The sequence below is a fragment of the Accipiter gentilis genome, chromosome 1, assembly GCF_929443795.1.
Source record: "Accipiter gentilis chromosome 1, bAccGen1.1, whole genome shotgun sequence".
Lineage (NCBI taxonomy): Eukaryota > Metazoa > Chordata > Aves > Accipitriformes > Accipitridae > Astur > Astur gentilis.
In genome coordinates this window covers 27,675,675-27,696,781 of record NC_064880.1, presented here as the reverse complement: position 1 = coordinate 27,696,781, position 21,107 = coordinate 27,675,675, and the positions used below count along the sequence as shown (strand labels likewise).

Below are 21,107 nucleotides of genomic sequence, written 5' to 3'. Positions count from 1 at the left end.
CATTTGATCTCAGCAACGCCAAGTCTGGTGTTTAATATATCCCGAGAAATGAAAAATAGTGCCAATTTTTCATCAGCTGGTGGAAGGCAGATTTGTGAAGTTCTGGCATAATTTAAAATAAAGACATTTAAAAAATGACATTTCTAAAAACTGTACTGAAACTAATGAATTTACAAGCACCTATTTTTCCACAATCCTGGTAACAGATTTTTTGCCATGCTAGATACTTCTAGCTAATATTTTCTGAGTGACATTTATGTAGATACAGGAATGTCTATAAACTTCTGTTTTAAAAAAAAAAAAAAATGGTAGTGCCCTAGTGTCATATAAGTTAAGCTGAACCGTGTCAACCGCTGTTGACATTTTTGCTTGTGCTTTAGGAACAGCCGTCATTATTATTGGACATACGCCTAACCTGGGTGGCTTGCCCTTTAGTAATGTCAATTCAGCTGTAATGATTTTCTGAGCGTGGACGGTTTTTCTTTTGTTTAATGATTGCAACTTCTACTTTCCTTACAAACTATTATTGTCTTTTTTTCTCCCAGCCTGCAATTTGATATGAATTCTATGCAGATTGAAAGTTTTATTAGTGGCTGATAAATATTGGCCAATCAAATTTGCTGTGAATAAAGCCGGTAGTAATGCCAGAGATATTTTGGATGCTTTTCTAAAATTCACTGTGATGGTGGTCTTTGTGCCTGCCAGCTGGTTGCAGGAATATAAAGCCAAGGGCTGTATTTTGGAAACCCGAATAGCTAGCTGTTTTCTGTGGGTGCAGGACAGCTACATCCCTATTGGTAGCAAAATAGACTTGTCTTTAGCCTGCTGTGGAGCAATATGTGCCTATGGCACAAATCAAATCAGGCAGAGGTTTGGGGGCCTAGTACTCAGAGGGGGTTTTTTTGGTTTGTTTTTTGTTTGTTTGTTTGTTTGTTTGTTTTTTAATTTAAGGTGAGTAAAAGCGTGTTTCTAGCCCCCATAGTTGTAGTGAAAAGCTACAGAAGCGACCTATGCTGAGATGTGGAGACATCTCAGCATTCAGCAGCTGGAGGCAATAGGAGCAGCCCCCTGCACTGCTTGGGTTAGTGCTGCAATGCCCGGGAGGTGCTGCTGCCGCTCGGCCACGGCGCCGTGTGTGTGAGACCTGTAAAGGAAAGGACCGAGGATGGCCACGGTCCCAGCTATGTGGCCAGGGGTGAGTACGCAGGAGGAGAGGCTCCTGCCGCTGGTTGTTTCTGCAACACTTCGGAGAGAGGACTTAAAGTGGCCCTGCCCCTACTGAAAGAACTGATGGGCTCTTGAAGATCTCTCAGGCACTTTTGCTGACCATGACCTTCATAGAGGGAAGGCTGCCCCATATCTTCTGCTTTCTCTAAAATTGCGTGGTCTGCAAGCCCTTGGCAGCCTGCTTTTAGATGGCAAGTGATGCCCAAGATGCCCCAAACCGTGTATTTCCTAAGGACAGGTCTGCTCTGATTGCTGTCTCTTTTAAAGTGAGAATTTAAAGCCTTACTGATAGAGTTCAACCACCAGTACTCACCAGTACTACTCTACAGAGTCTCGAGGGGCAGCGTTTATGCTGCCTTTGGTTTTTGTGTACTGCTGAGCAAATGGCTTACGCTTGAAATACAGCATAGGTCAGAACATTTTAATTCAGTTATACTACAGATGAATCTGTTTCAATGAAACTGGCCACAGGAAGATACTGATTAGGGAGAGGGAACAAGAGCCCAATTGGGAAACTGGAGTAATTCAAGCCACGACTAGCAGTGTAAAACAAAATCATGCATAAACTACTGGAAAATTTCTCTTTTGGAAGGTTTCTTTCAACAGGGAAGAAACCGGAAACTCTGAAACTTGGATGATGTCATAAAATAGGATAACTGCTGGTTAGATGGCTTCAGTCCAATGCAACACTTTCTTCTGAATTAACATAATAATGTCAAAATAATACACGATTTGATTTTCAGGAAAAACAAGAAACTTGGCATAATGCAAATTTACTTTGATATTTTATATGTGATTTTAGACGTGATGGTAATCCTTCATATTCATGCCATAGAATAAAAATGCACATTATTGTTATAATAAAAGTTGTAACAATAAAAGGCAAGACAAATTAAAAGAAAAAGAAACAAAATCACTTGATAATTCCATATAGCTTATATATCAGGCAATTCTGCATAGATGCTTGCTGAGTGATGGTGAATATTACATACAGAAACATCTTTCTCTTTTTTTGACAGGATAAAAGGAGAAAGCCTGGACAACGTTTAAGTAATCAAATGGTAGCAATGAGAAGGCAGCACAATGAAAAGCAAGAATTGCCTCAGTGAGTGAGTAGCTGTTCTGCTTACCATGAAATCTTTGGTAGAGATACCTGCTTTTCCAGGTATTTCTAAATTTGTGACTCTGTATAATAATGTAGAGTTTGTCATTTTTTTCATTTTCTAAAGTAGTCCTGTTTTCCATCAGTTATTTGCTATAACATATTAGGGAGTTTTAGAGTCAATTTTTTAAGAAAACATCTACAAAAATATTTCTGTTTAGTTTTGTGTGTTCAGCTTTAGGTTTAGATTTTGTTCTAAAAGTATCATAAAGACAGGGGAAGTGATTCTGAAGGGCAATGTTCCCTACTAAAGATTGAACAATGCAGGTTTTAAGTATGTACTTAATAAAGTAGGTATTGTTATAATTGGGGGTGGCACAGGAAAATTTACAGCTCGGCGTATTTTTTCACTGGCACAAGTGCTGGAAAAAAAACTTAGCAGAGGGATTGATTATTCTTAAGAACAAGGAGCATAGCAGTGCAGGCGCATAAAACGCTTAGGGTTTTGTTGCAGTTAGTAACATAAGAGTAGCCACAGCTGATGAAACCAAAAGTCCAGCCCCTTCAGTATCTTCACCCCACAGCGGCCAACAGCAAATGCTACTCTTTGGGAAGAGTGTAGCCTGGGGGGAGCATCTGTGCCCTTTTGCTCTCAGCAGGCAGTGGCTCTGGGATTTCCTGGCCATCAGTGGTATCCTTGATGGATGTCTTTTCCATGAATGCATCTAATGGCTTTTCTAGCTTGTGTAAAGTTTTGGTGTCCACAACATTCTGTGGTGATGAGTTCTGCAATTTAAGCACAGCCTGCATGGAGAAGGTTTTTTGTTTACACCCATCCCTAGATAATTTCACGTGATACCTTCTAGCTCTGCTGCTGCCTTCAGGCCCCGTGGGGCTGCAGAGAGGGCATGGCCCGAACTGGGGTAGCCCTCGGCTCCTGGCTTGTCCCTACTCACAGAGCAGCCCCGTTCCTGCTGCTCCTGACACTTGTACAAGAAATAGCAAATAATCGTGCCCCAGCCACCTTCTCCAGGTCACCAAACCCTAGATACGACCCTCCAGGTGCACCAGCTGCACAGGGCTGGCCGGCTTGGCTCCTCCTTTGTGGATGCTGGAGACACCACCCTGAGGATCGCTGTGACTTCTCTAGGTCTAGCCTATCCTCTGAGGTGGAGGAGGAAGCAAGAGAGAAGGGACATCTAAAGAGTCTCAAACTCAAAAATCAGAATTTTAAAAACATGTTGTGAATTTGGCATCCTGACCTTTTATAGCCTAGTTGATGGGTTTCCATTTTTAGCCTGGTAGTGTGTGTTTGTACACTGAGTTTTCTGACTCAGACTCTGAAACCGTAGAAGTTCGTTCCTTGTTAAGCGTCTCTGTGTTCAATATTTTAACTTTTGTTTTTAAAAACGTGTACAGTAGAAACTAAATTTTATATTTCAATTGTTTAATTCAATGGTATAGTCGGTCAATTTTTGCATTAAAAAATTAATACGGAAATAAGATAATATAATTTCATTCTAAAGTCTAAGTAAACTGCTAACAGTAGTTCTGTTTATTGAAAAATATATTCAATTTACCCTATTCTTGGTAAGGAAGCAAATTCTAGCCTGACTTCCTGCTGACATACCTCCCTAAAACTGGTACCAGAATATTGGTTTCTGCACTATTGAACTATAGTCCATATTAGACATGGACCTTTTGACTGTCTAATCAGATTATGTCCCATTAATCCAACTCATTTCCTATGTTTTGGATGTGCATATTCTATGGACAGTAGTGAATAGCACCTACCAGTAAATGTCTGTACATTACTTGATAATCTGGAGAGCTGTGAGTCCCAGAGGAGACTTGAATAGACAGTATCGGTTCTTATGTCCTCAGATAAAAGTAACTTTAAACTGATTATGATTAAAATTATACTGCTAAGAAATTATTATCTCAACTAAAGAGATTGTATAAAGAGAAATAGTTGTATTTTTTACTTATTTAGGCTTTATGAAACCTTGTATGTAGTTGGTATGTAAGCATGTGCAAGCCTGGTGTTCAGTGGATGACTACTGGCCATGGAAATTTGGGTTAGGCTGTTACTAGACCAACAGCTCTCACTGAATGTCCCACCGACTCTGTCGCTGCTCAACAAGACTTTCTGTTCTTCTTGACCTGCCTGCAGCAGAGACAGATGTGTTCTGCTCTACGTTCCCCCACCCTTTCAGATTTTAATTCTTCACATTTTCTGTATATAAATAGCAGACAGTGCTTCCAGCAGTTGAGTGGGAGCCACCCTGATTGCAACACCTGTATTTAGCTATTTTGAAAGGAAACTTTCAGGTCGTTTGGAATACGTCATTGTTTATTCTTGGAAGGTTTGCATCTGATTTTAGCACCTATGAGCGATGCCTGCTGTAGAGCCCCAAGATGAAAACCTGTCCATGAGCAGGTACGGTGAGCACAGAAAAATGCGTGTCCAGCATTCACGCTTGCTGCCTCCCTTTTTTTGCCCATGACCAACACCAAAAGCTGTGAAACTGATGCGTCTGTACAGAAGGCAGTGAAAAAACTGTTTGTCCGTTCATTAGGAAAGGGCAGAAGGAAGGGGCACGCTAAAGTCCCCTCTGGCTGTAGCAGAAAGCTGGTGAGCAGCAGCCGGGAAGCAACGTGCTCTGCAGCGTTTCTTCCCCCGATGCCGCTGGGGCTGCCCAGCAGCGCGCTAAGGAGATGCTGGCGTGAGGAGAGGTCTCAGACGGAGAGTCCAAGGAAAACACGGATCAACACATCTTTACAAAGGCTTTTGCATATCAGTGGCTACAATGGAGATTAAGGTTATGTCTTAAGGGAAATGCTGGAAAAAGTGCCACTTCCAAGCCGAGTCCTCAGTCTGCAAAGGCAGCCTGATGGATCAGAGAACTGTAACTGAGTGCTTCCCTGCATCTGCACTGGTGAAATTAGGAGCCAAAGCCTTAGGTATGTTGGCTTTACAAGCTCCAGCTCTCTCCTTTCCTCCAGGCTGATGCTGCAGTTGTCCCTGACTACAGCAGAGAAGCTGAAGCAGATAACAGCCACAACAGAAATTGTGTAAGGAGAGTGCAGGACAGAGACTCTTGAATTCCCTTCCCAGCAGCCTTGTCTTCAGCTGGGAAAAAAAAAATAAATGTCTCCTAACACAACAGGGAAAATATCTCAAGCAGGAACTGTGCCGTGAGTACTCTGATAGCTCGTCACTACAGTAGGATATATTAAAAGGCAGTGCTTCATACCAGAACGTAGTGAATGACATAGGAAGGAAAGATCTTAGCTATTATTATTTTTTCTTCCATGATAGTTTTAGCTGAATCATGAAGGAATTTGAAACATTGTGGGGAGTGCACTAAAAACAGAAGACGAGCTAAAAGGACTTGGCAATACTTAAATGCATTTCAGCTCTTCTCCAGACTGTGATGCAGTCTATAGAAAATGCAAGCACACTTTGCCTGGAGACATCTAGTGCTGCAAATTAGGTGTAAGAGTGAGCTGATGTAGTAATCCTGAAATGCTATATCCGAGTGCTCTTTGAAATATGCCTCTCACACTATTTTAAAAATACTGTCATTGTTATGGTGCATGTGAAGATTGCTGGGCAGCCAGCTCCAAATAAGTACAGAGAGGAGAGCTGCAGACGCAAACATCTCCACATCCCATCGTCAGTGGGCCTCTCTCCCAGGTGTAGCAGCCCCATTAAGGATTTGTCCTTGTGTCTTGTCCTGTCCTGTTGTCTGGCTCCCTTCTGAACATGCCAAGAAGTGGCTTTGTTGGTTTGTTTCTTCGTATGAGCTTTTTTCTTAGATATTATTGCTAGCAATGACTTTGAGACATGATTCCTTTACGCACCAATGTCCAGCAATCTAGAGCTGAAACACACATCTATAATCCTTTGAGCATTTAATGTTTTAATATTTTTTCACTATCTGAATGTGATCTTTCAACTTAGTCACTAACATAAGAAATTGTAAGCCTTTGTAATGAGAATTATAGCTCTTGTAATACAGTAACATACACTGTAATTGTAGCATAATTTAATACATGAAGTTTCATAGACAGCTATAATAGATATTTTATGGCAAAGTTTTTTCATAGAGAAACCCAATATTTAAAATATACTGTTTATTAATATATGTAATAGCAAAGCAGCTGGAAAACATTTTTCCATGTTATCTGGGACTGAGAAAACAAAAATTATTTTCTTTAAAGTACGAAAATTTATCAGAGAAAAGTCACGACTTCAGATCCCTGTTTATGTTCTTCCCGTGGGTGTATCTCTGTGTGTATCTGCTGTGTCTGAAGTTGTCATTGAAGTTAATGGCATGTCTGTTCATGAAGGACTTGTGAAATTGGATAATTAGACTGTCCTGAAAACAGGTCTTTAATTGTCCTTAGTGAAAGTGGCATGTGCCTCTCTTACTTCAGTGTCTTAGGCTCTTAGTTGTACCAGCAGAACTGCTGCAGTCGCACTCTGGCTCTAATTGTCTGTGGAAGTCTATAAAGCAAATTATGATTCATCTTTGTAGGCATAGTGAAGGCTTAAAAATGATCACATGAAACACTGAACATCACTATTCTGTGTGTCTCTTTCTTTTGTTGTAGACACACAGATGAAACTGAGCATTTCACCTTAGCACTGAAAATATTCAGGACTCAGCCTGAGAGGGCCCAGGATAACCTGACCTCAGGCCCTGCTTTGAGCAGCAGGTGGGACCAGGTGTCTCCAGATGTCCCCTCCAAGTGGGATTCTTCCATGGTTCTACAATTCTAAGTTAATGCCACCTAAACTATCACAATAAATCTAACAGGAAAATTGCCAGCTACTAGTCGTCGTCTGGAAACGACTATAGCACACAGTAGTTTTGATTTGGATAAGGAGGGAAATTTCAGCTCTCACTGAGAGTAATTTTTGATCGAGTCAACGGGGTTATTAAATTTAAGAGTATTCTCACCTCCTGAGCTTTATCAGGTTCTTCATAAACCAACTAGCTAGTGTGCTTGCCTCTGTTCAGAAATACCCTGGTATTCCAATAATGCGTTAACAGTTTTCATTTGTATAAATCAAAGCCAAACAAATGTGCCATCCCTGACTTGCTGGCTTATTCTGCTGTGTACAGCCCGTGCATTGTTCCAGCCCGTGCATTGTTCTTAACCATGATTCCCACTCCTTCCCTGCCTCCTCCGCTGGCACAGGTGGGAAAACACTCAGTGACTCTGAATAAGCCTGTGATGAACTGTGAAAAACCTTAGTGCTTTCAGTGGCCTGAACAAGAAGCACATTTTCAAATTCCTTTGAGTTTTGGTGATGTCCAACCTCATCTCTGAACTCAGCTGCTTCGCAGTTTCCTTACCGCAGTCTGTCAGAGGCAAGGTGTTATTCCTCCCTGTGAGTTTCGTCCGTTTGCTTTTCGGTCTGGCTGGTGTTTCCTTTCCCTGTCGAGAGAGTTGACAGGCCCTCCAAAAACCTGACCAAAATGCACCTTCTCTCCGCAGGTAGCTTCATCCCAGGTCAAGCAGGTTCTGTACTGGGCTGGGCCAGTCTGGGTTTGCCTGGTTTACCCCATTTTCTCTTTCTTCCCAGTTGGCAGTGGTGTGTAACAGGAGATTGGCCTGATGCTCTCTGGCTCAGACTGAAGCTTTCAGCATAGCCCTTTGAACTGGCTCTAGGGCATATTCTGGCCAGGGTTGCAGGTTTGGCATCAAGCGCACCTTTGTCGCAGGAGCTCTGCTGTGCTGCCTGGCAGCAGTGGTCAGGTGCTCTAAGCACAGAGGTAGGTTAAGTCAGTGGTCGCTGTGTACCTTTTCATACGCTTCTTTTGAATTAAGGTGAAATAAAGAGTGAAAATCCATTGTATTCACCAAAGAGTACTATTGGTATGAGTGACCAAATTCTTTTCCTGGTCTTGAAAGAAGGCACAGATTTTGTACCCCAAAGTAGGATTTGGCCCTCTAAATTTTAGCCATCTAAAAGTGAGGTACGAAGTCTGAGTCATCTACTTTTTCTAGGGTTAATGGAGAGAAAATGTCATCTCGAGTAAACACTATATTCCACTTAACTAGGATGGGTGAAGTGCCCTTTGACGTGTCTAGCATGCTGAAGCCCAGATAGCTGGCTTAAGTATGGATGTTCTCAGTATCTGAAGTCACGTGAGATGGAGCCCACCAGAAGAAATTGCAGTCTAAATCTGCAAACCCAGCCTAAGGTGCAAACCCACTTAGCACAGCCGATAAGGTTCATGAAACTGTAGGCATCCGTGTAGCATCATCATCAAAAATCTTCCTGGAAGAGGTTTAGAAAAGGATTTGAAAGAGCAAAGGCAACCGTTTGATACGTGAGAAGAGGAGAGCGGTTCTGGCACACTGTAACAGAGATAGAATTATTGCATCCACCCCTCCTGCTTACCTCCACCCCCAAAATCTGAAAACTTCCTGATTTGTGTTCATCAATAATTAAGAGCCCATCAGCAATACTCAGAGGGAGCTTGCATTGCACTTCTGAGCAGCCAGTTAGTAATGTACGGTGGAGAGATCCTCTTTTTCAAATCCCAGGGCTCCAGGCCATGCAACGCTAGTATTGCATTTTCAATTAGCTTCTGAGTGAATGCTTGGCATACGTAGAAGTGAACTGGTGCACAATTAGCTTATTGTTCCTTTCAGCTTTGTGCTGAGAGGATCCGAAGGACTGCAGAAGAGAGGGGAGAGGGGGGGAAAAAAGAAAATAGCTAAGCCAGCGGCATCTCCGTGGATGTGGAATAAGGGAGTTGCTCGGCTCACGCAGATTCCTGTGCTAAGTCGGGAGTTACATCTGTTACTGAGGAGCACTCAGCCTGGCGGTGGGGAGGGCGCTCGGCGAGAGGCACAGACCGAGTCTCCAGCTCCAGGCTCTTCTTTCATCTGACTCACCTCAGCAACGCGATGGAGCCCAACAGCCCTAAAAAAATACAGTTTGCTGTGCCACTGTTTCAGAGTCAAATAGATCCCGAGGCAGCTGAGCAGGTAAGGAAGAAGAGTTTCTTTCGCTGTTTCGAGGGTATGGGATGGGAATGGGGGGCAAGATGTGGGGCAAGAACAGGTAATACTTGTGGCCTGAACACTTTTCTAACTTATAGTAGTGTAACTATAGATTAAATTCTCTGGAGGTTATAGCGATGTCTGGATATACCTAAAGAGGGAGGAGGATAATGTCCTCTAGCCAGAATAAGGCTTCTTTACCTGGAGTAGGTTTATTCAGTATGTATTTGTTGTGCCTTTTCTATAACTGGACTTGTACCCTAATATATACACTTCACATGAATACACATTGTCAACAAATCAACTAAAGTATATTATTTGTACATAAAGCGAAACATGAAGCTGATAATAGGTACCTAACGGAAATATTGCGCAGAAGACAGCTTTTTTTACCATTCGTTTTAACATGAGAAAATACGAGTTATGTTTTGCACAACAGTTATCATTTCAGTTACCTCTTGTATTTCTCATGATCTTTATACAGTCTTCTTTATGTCATTGTTACAGTGTTTTACATATTTGAAAATTATGTATGTGTAGAAATATGCCTGACTTATGACCGCATTGGAATTATGTGTGCGCTATTTTAGGTTTTGACTCAGTCCCCAAACATACACACACATATAATACATATAGCAATACAGACGTCTAAGGAGGAAAAGATATTATTGTGTACAGATACACGTAGATGCACATAAAGGAGGACACAGGGAATCTTACGAGAAAAGCTGGATAAATTGTAATTAGGTGACCCAGTATATTTCTCTCAGAGCAAGTCCGTCTCAATGTTTGCTTCTATTTTGGTAAGTCTAGTTTTAGATGATACCAGGGGAATACTATAACCTTGACAGTTTCGTGCCATTAGCTATGAAATTATTTGCACCTTTAGGACAGGTATCTTGTTTCCTGAATATTCTGATGTCATGTCTCTTAAAAGGCAGCCACCTTTGCCAGAAAATGATGAGTTGTGAGTGACCACTGAACAAAGAAATACTAGAAGGGTGCAGGAGAGATGTGGGTCTTCATTTTGTCCATAAGTACTTCTTATGTGTGAGATGTCCATACCTTATGGAACAGTCCTGCAATGAATTCAAGCAGGATGTGTTCTGATGTTTTTCTGATATCTGTGGGAACCATAGGATTTGGATTTCCTGGAATTCCCATGGCTTTTGAAATGCTGTGGCCCAAATTCTGCCCAGTATTTATGGGCAGTCCCTTTTTATGTTGCGAGTTTAATTCCAAGCGTTATACAGTTTCACTGTGGGTGTGTGATGAAATTGAAGTAGTAAATTCTGCTGTCAGCTACAGTTATGCTAATCTGGAATAAACCCATTAAACCTGATGATGTAATTTCCATTTACACCTCTGAAAGCAGAATTTGAACCCAGCTAAATACAGATGTTGGCTCAGCAACTAAAAAAGAACAAACGCACTGACATTGAGGGTTTGTGTCAGAATGGTTTCTAGGTTAAATAATCTTGGTCCCTCTCAAATTCAATAGAATATCAATAGCCTGGAGGCTTTAGTGAAGCAACGCAAAGCTTTCAATGCAAATGTGTGCATTACAGGAGGGTAGTCCAATATGTAGTTCAACCACTGTTAATGGAACAGAAGTACTTAACCAAATAAACTCTGAATAAGAAGAATTGCATACAATCCAGTATTACATATTGTTGTGTAAAGATCTGTTGCATAGTGCTCTTTGAAAATATTCTTTTGAAAGTCTTAGGTGTTGTTTTTCTTTAGTTAAAGAACAATAGTAACACCTCTGGCCACGGTTTAGAAATATCATAAATTCATTGGAAGGCATACATGCAATATCAACTCTCACGTGCACTTACAAAATATTAATATTAATGATTACTTGTGAGAGCTGACAGTACTCTGTATGTGCACATATAAGCTCACAAACTACTGCAATTCTTTTCCTGACGCAAAGCTAAATGTCAATATTTTAAGATATGACTGATATGTCAGCAATACATGTCCAAAAACTTATTCAAGATGATTGCAAATCCTAAAGCTCTCCCCTCTGCCTTTACCTTCCATGTACAAGCCAACAGCATGACCCTGATCACCATCAGATCAGACGAGCAGTCAGTAAGACGGTGACGTGCTGCTGTTCTTTAAATATTTCCTTTTTTAACTTTGCCTGGTCTATACTCAGGAGGACACCAGATGGATTTTTTTGCTTTGCTTTGCTTTGTGTGTGAGGCTGTTGAGGGACCCTAATGACTCTTCTTGGCTTATGCCTGTTACAGATCAGGAAAAGAAGGCCTACACCAGCATCACTTGTCATCATGAATGAACACGTGCCCCCGGGTGAGTGCCAACATACCTTCTAAACCATTGAACTTGTATACACAGGATTGTCTGCAAATTGCTTTTCTTAGCTACATGACTTTAAAAATCCAGCATTAATTTCATAGCACTACATATGAAATAACGGATCTTAGAACTGTTTGGAGTAAACCCCATGAATACATGTAACTCCTAGCCTCCAGATAATGTCAATAATTTCAGCATTTTATCCTTCATGTAAATCTTTTGTTCTATGTACAAGGAGAGTTAATATGATTAAGATCCAGCACTTCCGTCCACAAACATTTTCTTTCCCTGGGTGGATACTCTGGAGATCCATGAAGTCCTAGTCTTGGTTCTCTGATCTCTAGAGATACCAGGGTGGCTCCAGGGCTAATTCAACTGAGGGAACTGCTTCTGCAAAGCAGGTTGTTTTCTACTTTTCCCGATGAAAGATGTGATACTGGTTTTCATTATTCCTTTTCAACTGTGAATACATTATCTTCATCCAAGACTCCTCCCAGAAGATTTTCTGTGGGGTGGGATGATTTGAGGTTGCAACATACTTTGTCACATAAATGTGACTTCAGAAAGACTCACTAATAGGCTGTTTAGGGAGTATTATAAGCAAAAAAGCTCAGCAAAAATGGATTACAGGAAAAAGTCCTCAAGACAGAATCCATTTGAAACACACTGCCTACTTTATATCAAACTTTTCTTTTGTAGTGCCCTGCAACATTTTTTTTCCTGCCTTGTCTCTTCATCACCTAAATCTTTTTTTAAAAGTAGGTTAGGCTTTTTCCTCACTGATGTGTCTCTAAAGTCATTACTGTATGCACTGGCACCTCAGTAAAATAAAACCATCTTAGCTCTCTTAGGATCTCCACTTACTGCGCTGTGCTGAGGGTCTCCAGTTCTGATTAACGTCACCAGTAGCTGAAGTTCCCCAGAAATGTGCAGAGAGAAGCATTTAGAGAGCCCTGCTCTTGGGGTTGAGATCATTGCAGCACAGCACACAGATTAGGGAGGTTCAAGCATGGCATATGGCTGAGGTTATGTTCTTCTGACACTGAGAGTGACCCATGCGTTTGCTGCTGGACTAACACCAATCCCAGGTTGGAGAGTAGCTTTCTGGCCTGAATTTCAGGTGCAGTAATGATGCACAAAAGATCTGCCTTAGCCTGACTTTCCTTACCTTAATGGGACCTACGGTGTCTGTGTTGCTAGGGCTCAATTTAAAGCAAATTCACCTTGGCTGTTAATCTCTTTTGCAATTCACTTTGTACACTTTGTACCATCATATTTCCTTTTATAAACAGATACTTGGTACAGTACCAAATCAAAACCAAACAGAGAATAAGAACTCTTTTTAATTTACAGGAAATGTTACTGTAAACAATGTGGTGTATGTCTGTTATCTCCTTTCCTGCAATGTTCATAATAAATCTTTAAATAAATCATTTTTATTATGAGTCAGGATTACTGCAACTATCAGTCAACTTCCATATAAGCCCGAGAGTTTGTATTCACCTTCTTCACTTATTTATATTTATTCATTTAGGTATTATCCCCTCTTACTAGATACTGGGAACAAATGTCAATGAAGGTATTCTTCTGTTAAATTATAATCTCGTCTCGTTTTTTCATTTTCTATAAAGTCAGATAAAAATAAAAACTTTAAAAGCACCTTCATTTTCCTGCACTTCACCCTGCAGTTTATGTGTGAGCATGTGCATGCATATTTCCATATGGTATGCTTGATGTGGGCAAGTGTTTTGAACAGGGTATGCACATGTAGCTGTGTAAACCTGCTGAATACGAGGACTGCAAAGCCAAATTGGAAAGGCAGACAATAGCTTTACAATAGAAGTAGAACTAATAAAAAAATGTCTTATGGTCTTGATCTTGCAAGGTGCTGTACAGCTTCTGAAATCATTGTAGACCGTCAGCTTTCAGAGCCAGCTAATCCTAGGGGCTCTTGACACCTTGCTGATTAAACCCCAAAATGCTGGTTGATTATTGCATTTTAAATAGAATTCAGTGGGATGCCGAATAACAATTTATCTTAAAAAATGTTAAATTCATCACTGCACATGGTTGCAGTCAATAAAATAATAATAATAATAGTTAGAGTGCTAACTTGAGACTCCAACAAAGTGCTTTAGAAGCGTGGTTCCCTAGATCAACAGGGAAAATGAGCAGCAGAGAGTTTAAGTGATACTGTCAAAGCCACCTATTAAGTTAGAGCTGGGCTAAACCAGAATCCTGTCTCTTGAATTTTACCCACTGGACTACTCTAATTCCCTCATTAGGAGCAAACAGCTAGTGAAGGATAAGCTTCCAAGGGTTTGAAATGTGTGTCCTAATACAATTCTAAATGTTTGGATGCCCCTGAAAAGTTTACTCATATTATCTAAACTTCTTTTATTTTGAAAAACAGAGACAGGCATTTGCTAAGAATCAGATTTCTCTGTAGCCTTCTGTTACAGCTGCTTCTGATTGCAGCAGGAAAAAAGCAGCATTTTTGTGGTATTCTGGTGTTCTGGATGCAGACCCATCTGGAAACCAGAAGGCAGTAAAATGTGTTTGGACATTTCAGAACTTCATAATAAATTCAGTTTGAGTTGTGCTGTACAAAGATCTAAAATAGCTGTTTTCTTCTAAGTCTTCTCATCCATCCCCGATGTCTACTACAGCTTTGACAGGAATCTACACTGATTTAGGTCAGGTCCATTGTGCTATAAAGTGAAGATGGAGTATCTACTAAGGCTAAGTCATTTTAAACGGATGACAGCTACTCAAAAACTGTAAGATGAGACTGCTTGGCTTCTTTGCTTCCAAGGAGACAGTGTTAGACCACACTAAATGATTTAAAGACAGGTGGTAGATGTGACTGCAGGAGCTAATATCCAGCCTGTAGTATCATTGACTGGCTCATTTTCTCATGTTCAGTCTGGTTGGCATCATATATAATTGCAATCAAAGTCAACAAAAGAGAAATTTGAATTGCAGCAGCATCAGTAATTGCAGCGGACAATATGAGCTTGTGAAGCAATGTAGCAAAGAACAAACCCTTAATTCTTTCTGTAAGTGCTCTGAAAAGTGCTCTTTGATGGGTTATGTCACATCTGAGCAGAGAAGTTAGAGCTAGCAATATGAGACTCAAGTTACGAAGGTACTTAACCCTATTGTTCTTCAGTTGCCATCAATGGAGCTATATTTTCTGGTGTTTGATTTCCTAATACCTAATCAGTTTTACTTTTATTTGAAATGATAAGACCCTTTTACTATCTGTGGAAGCAAAGACAAATATTAATGGATAGAACTACAAAAATGTGCAGCATCTCATCCTGTGCAGGATGCCTACATGAGTTACTGGGGTAACCCACTCATATCCTGCTATAGTTGCAGTTGCACCATGTCTGTCCTTTAGAAAAGGAACATAAACGTATGCTTAGTTTTATCGACACATTTAACTATTATGCTGCACAAGGGCTTAATCCAAAAATTGCTAAAGCTCTCCTGCTTCCTCTTTCTTTTGTAATACCATTGGAGCCAACAGAAACTGAATATCGCCATACCCTGAAAGCAGCCTTTTCTGCACTGCCATAATGTACTCACAACCTCCTGTCTCTTTACCAAGCATAGCAGAATATATATGAAAATCAGTTCTTATAATCTGAAATAAAAGTCTGACCATGCTTTAAACTAGCAGAATATCATACTGCGATGGCTCGAGAAAAAGCTGGTGGCAATGTAAAGAAGTGACGGTTAAGAGAGGAAAACATGTTAGACGACAACTCAGGTTTAATGCCATTAGGGCTTGCTTTGATCAGAAAACAATGCCAGCATTCCTGTATGGACTGGCTTTGTCACAGAGCCAATGCAACATCAAACAGTCTGGCTGGCAAAGGCTCTTCAACTTGTATCAAAGTGTTCAGTCTTCTTGGAGCATTAGAATATGGGTAAACGTTAGTATAAAATTCTGCATTTCTGAACTTGCTATGTATTTGCTATTTCCACCTCTCCTTTCTGCTCAATTGCCTGTTTTGGCTTCCTTGCTTGTAATGTAAATGTTACTCGGTGTTTGGAAATAAGAAAAACATAGCAATGTGTTTTGATAACTCTTCTCCAGAGCTGCCCTTTTGCGTTTTGCAAATCTCATTTCAAGGCAGAAAGGGTAGGTTATCACTGCAAAAGCAATATAAAACCTATATTCCAAGTACAACTCAGTACATCTGAGTTTTCTGAAGGCTGGAAATCATACCTTGAAGATAAGCAAGCTGTACCTGTCTCCAGACAAGAAACTTGCTTGCAGCTTGTCTTTGGGCATTAGCAGTTTTTCTGTCTTGTTCCCTGCTGACTTTCCATTTTCCAGAGACAGATTCACGCCTTTCAGCTTACTGCCACTTCCTCAGGGGTCTGCTGAGATGCCTCAGGAGCAGCCTTGATATTTAGTGCAGTAGCAAACAACACAGCCAGACGGGTGGTGGGAGGAAAAACTGTCCTTACACCTGTGGCAATCTCATGACAACCCAAAGGAGATTAGGATTTTTATGCTAAATTGGTTCTAGACACTCCCAGACTTTCCCTGCACAATAAATCTCATTACCCTGTATAGATGCGCTTTTCTGATGATGCAAACTATACCAGCACCGCATCCTTGAGGGGATAAATGCGATATGCTCACCCAACATTAATGTTTGTGACTAATATTTGTTAGATTATGCTTCTAGGTGAATGAGTGTGTGTGTTTTGCATCTAATGGTCACCTTTTTTTTTTTTTTTTCTCCCAAACCAAAATAAACTGAGATCAAAAAAGGCCTAAGTAGGAGGCAGCTGTTTCTGGTCATTGTCAAGCAGTTCTGCTGTACTTTCCTAGGCAAAAGTCTTACTGAAACTTGAATCAGTGGAGAGCTCTTGCTCTCACTGTTCATGAAAAACAATACTTTTTTCAAAAGCTTGAGATTCTGGTAGGGCAAACTGCTTGCTTTGATTCAGGAAATAGAAAGCAAGTAAGCCAAATAGCAGCTGTTTTCAATTGCAGATGTAGGCTTCTAATGTGGTAATAAAGCATTCAGAAAAGCAGTACATTAATAAAAGCTGTCATTAACTGTATTTTTTTTTTTGTCAACCTGGTTGGCCTTTCTATATGCTAAATGTGGATACCGTTTAAGTGTGCTGTCCGTTTTTATTTCAGTCTAGGAGTTCATGGAGGTATGGCAATAAGCAATGAAAAAGCTTTGCGTCCCCTCACATCACAGGACCGGTACAGCCCAGTGTACATTACCAATGGCACCAGGATGCTCAGACATCAGGCATTGTTGGTCAGGGCAGTGAGGACCTTTGTGTTCTTTCGGCCTCTGCTGGAAAGGACTATTTGACACAGTGAAACAATGAAATATATAAAACAAACTTTGCATGAGACCTGACAGCTGATAGGCATTCCAGAACAGAGATTAGAACTTCTGTGCTTGAAAATATCCTGCTGTTTGCAGGCTGATGTGTGACTGCAAATGTTCAGTGGCAAACTACATCCCTTTTTCTTATCTATATACAGTATGCGTGGATGCTCTTTCATTTGGGTTACTTTGAATTTAATCTGCAGTTCAAGCTCACAGAAGTCCCTGGAACAAGCCACAGAGTAAGTTCCTCACACATATGCAGTGTTAGTAAAGACTCCATGATCTCATCCATGAAAAGAAGAGGAAAAGTTCAGGGACTTAAAAAAAATGAAAGAAGAAAAAAGTCAGGAAACGGTGCTTGAGCTTTTTTTAATGCAGCCCAGAAGTGACAGCTCACAGGTTCCAAACAGAAGCAATGAATTAAAAAAAAAAAAAAAAGAAGTTTTCCTTAGCGTCTTTCATGAAAATGCCGCATTTTCATGGGAGGGTGAGGATTTTATATGTCATTGTGATCACCTGCCAAAAGAGCTGTCATGCTCCCTGCAGTATACTAAAGACAGCAAGCCGGAGGACTAGGCGTGAGTTGGTTGGGATGCACTGGGCACTGCTGTGCCTAAACTGAAGGGTATCACCGAAGCAGCCAGATGCATTTTTGCTATTCTTCAAGGTTAGGAACACATGAACACATTAGTTCAAAAATAAAAACATTCCCTGGGAATGTTTCAGTCCTTGTGTAAAACACATAGTGTGAAACAGAAGGAAACACATACTATTTCTTATGGTGCCCAAGCAGAGCCTGGACTGTCTCTTTAGTCAGTAAGTAACACTTTAATGAGGAGAAGGGTCTGAAAACTACTCACAGAAAGTCAAAACCAAAGGGTGCTGTGCATGTTCTGTCAAAAGTCACTAATTTTACTTATTTTTGTGTGTTTATTTTTATCGGTGTCCTTCATTTTCAGTGTTTAGTAACAACTGCAGAGATACATTTTACATGACACATAACCCGTATGAGCTTGGTTGCTTCTCCTGACTACAGTCTAGTTGGCTGAACTGAGTGAATTTAGTCAAACCGAGAACAAGTCCCTTTCGTTCACTGGAGCCTGCCTTCCCTCTGTGAGACAGGGGAGCACGGGATGCAAACACCGCCTGAAAAAGCTCTGGTCTGTGGAAAGGCCAGAGCCAGCCTGGCAGACTGGAAATAGAGATTGGATATTCACAACCAGGACTCAGATTTCTGGCCTAGATCAGAGAAGTGGTGCAGCTGAGAGATTTCTGGCCTAGATCAGAGAAGTGGTGCAGCTGAGAGGACATGAAGCCAAAAAAAAAGTTTTACTCGCTCCCAGTGTGGGCGGAATTGTATTAACCCATTTCTGTCATTCCAGCCTGAAATCCCCAACAGGTGAATCGACATACTTTTTTATTTATCAGTGCAGCTAAGCCCCTAATGTGTACCATGACATTACTTGTGCCTCCTGCTCCCTGCCTCCTGTTGGTTTTGTGTTGGAAGGGTCAATGTCCATGGAACTATCTGAAAGTGAAGGAGGTATTTTTAGAATTGAACCTTGTACTCTTCATCCGTTTTCCTCGTTCCCTGTACAAAAGCACCATAGAAACAGCCTTCTGCCACCCCAGGAGATTATTTGCAAATCATTTTTAATATATAGGGCTTCATGTTACTTGCTTGATTATTCAACGTCAGGACTGATAAGCTTTCAACTGTTTACCTCTGTTATCACCTCCGTGCGTATTAACATGACGAGGAGTTGTGCCATGGGTAGACAACAGCAGTACGCACAACTGGGGAGGAAGTTAGCTGGGCAGATTCTAACTATTGCAATCATAAGGCTTAATATTTTGCTAGAGGAACTCTAAAAGATTTGCACTGTGCCAAATACTTATATACCTCATACGGTTTGTTTTGGTGAGAATTCTGAATAGATGGTGAGTTTTCTATTTAAAAAAAATGAAATGCCTAGGTGTAATTACCTACTTCTTATAGTCAAAGTACTTAAGCTATATCTAATATAGCTGCATGAGTATACAATTTGGGGGGTTGGTGTCATTTAAAAAAAAAAAGTTTGGATCAAAATAGGTCCAGTTTAGCTTGTGGCAAATGTTCTGTTTGTTTTTTTTTTAAACGGTAAAAAATTTTAGAGGCTATTTGAAATTAAATCAATTTAAACATTGTAAGACAAAATGTTTTGAATAAGAATGTCACATTAGTTTGCTTTGAGATTATGTTTAAATTATACTTCAATAATGTGATGATACTGATTTTTTTTCTTTTTTTTTTTTTTAATCAGGTAATAAACTAAAATCCATTAATAAATGTTTTAGCCTTGCTGAGGGGAAAAAAAACACAGCACAGGGTTTGTCTGACCTTTACTATTTAGTACTTAATGCAGCACTCATTTACCATGGTGACGTGTGCGGAATAAATAGATAATGCAGACAGATGAGACAGAATCCAGTAACCTCATTATGTTCAGAATATTGGGAAGGGGTTGCACTTAAAGCATCAATCAAGATAGCCCCATTTATTGAGCTTTCAGAGACAAAATTTAACTCTTTATATGGAGTAACTGAAGTTAAAACTTCAAAATACACTGAAGGTGGGAGTTTAATGAATCTGGACCAAAAGCTAGCAGAGACTCTAAGCAAAACAAAGCTATCAGTCCTGAAAGTTTTTGCCAACTACACAAGGCTGCAGAAATTCAGAGAGTGTGCAGGGAGGTGTAGAGCTTAGCTTTGCTTCCCTGTGAGTCTGAGCTGTCTGTGTCAACAGCTGGTGGAAATGAGATCAACTGGACCAGCCAAGTCTCTTTTTACAGTAACCAAAGCAGTCCTAGGGTAGAATTAAACTATATGTCTATTGGAAGGAGCTCTGTTTTCCCCTTCTCCCCCTCAAAATTCTATTCATGTGTCTGTATCTAAAATTATCACTTCTAATATTTTTCTCAAATGGCTTTACTGGAGGATCAAGAGAATATCATAGTAGCAGAATGAAGCACAGCTACATGCTCACTCTTTGTTCATGTCTTCTCTGGGATTCCTGGGATGCAGAAATACCCCAGAATATTAATGTCTTGGCATTATTCATCTTGTGGAACCAAACCGCGCTAAGTAGACAAATGTGCATTTTAAACATCGTGTTTTTCACCTGAGGCCACATCCTTTGTTCTGATGAGACAAGCAGAGAAGAGTCACACCAGGCAGAAAATGAGCGTGAGCAAGGCAGATAGAAAATTCAATAAAGCAGTAAGCTCTGTTGCATCCTACAGTACTGCTTCTCCTGGTACCTAGGCATGCCTTAGCCTAAACATTTTGGCACTGAGCTTCCACCACTCAGTGGCTTGTGGTGATAGCATTCCCTTCAAGTCTTTCTGAAGTTCCCTGCCACAGCTGTTGTCAGACGGTGGCAGAAAGCAAAGAAGATCTAGATGAACTTTTCCTGCTCTTTCTTTGACTGCCCTGAAACAGGAGCATCTCTGGGATCATCCACCATATAGCTGCAGCACTTGCTCGACCTCCTTCTTGTTATATTAGGATCTGCAGGACAGCTACAGAATCAAGGAGCAATTTAACTTACAAGCCCAGCTTGTCTGAATGCAACGTGTTTGTATTACTAAGTGCTATTTTATAACCTATTCTCTTTGAAGTGAAATTGTACTGATGAACTAAAAAGTGATTTGGGGGAGTAGGGGAGAAAAAAGTATTTTCCCTTTAAAGAATTGTGATCCAGAAGATTTTTGATCCAGATCAACATTAGGTTTTTACTGTCTGTTTTTGAAATACAGTAAGTAGACAGCAGGGCTGTAATTGTTTAGAAATGTTCTTTCAAGCCTCCTAAAATGCTGACGCTAGTGTGTGACTTGGGCTTTAATGTGTACAGCATATCCTGTAGGAGGGTGTGGAACAGTTAATTCCATGGGAATCTCAGTGACATGTTTCTGATTGTGACAGTACAGATGGAGATGTATAAAACAAAACCCAGGGCCCTCTCTGTCTCTAGCATGTAGTGAGGTTAGCAGAAATCCTGAAAA

At 40.6% G+C, this 21,107-nt stretch overlaps 1 protein-coding gene across 6 annotated transcripts in view; it reads left to right on the top strand.

Annotated features, from left to right (window-relative positions):
• Positions 1–353: 353 nt before the first annotated feature.
• Positions 354–21,107, top strand: part of PPP1R1C (protein phosphatase 1 regulatory inhibitor subunit 1C) — a 64,100-nt gene continuing 43,346 nt past the window's right edge. For 3 of the 6 annotated variants that reach the window (XR_007506679.1, XR_007506682.1, XM_049805277.1), the window contains exons 1-4: positions 354–1,195; positions 2,247–2,332; positions 9,126–9,343; positions 11,620–11,680. Coding sequence is in view for 4 of the 6 variants with exons in the window: in XM_049805277.1 (XP_049661234.1) it covers positions 2,311–2,332; positions 9,126–9,343; positions 11,620–11,680 (301 nt within the window). In the remaining 2 variants the exon portion in view is untranslated. Of the gene's footprint in view, positions 1,196–2,246; positions 2,337–9,125; positions 9,344–11,619; positions 11,681–21,107 lie in introns of those variants that run through there. The other 3 variants (XM_049805291.1, XM_049805264.1, XM_049805301.1) reach the window with 2 other exon arrangements.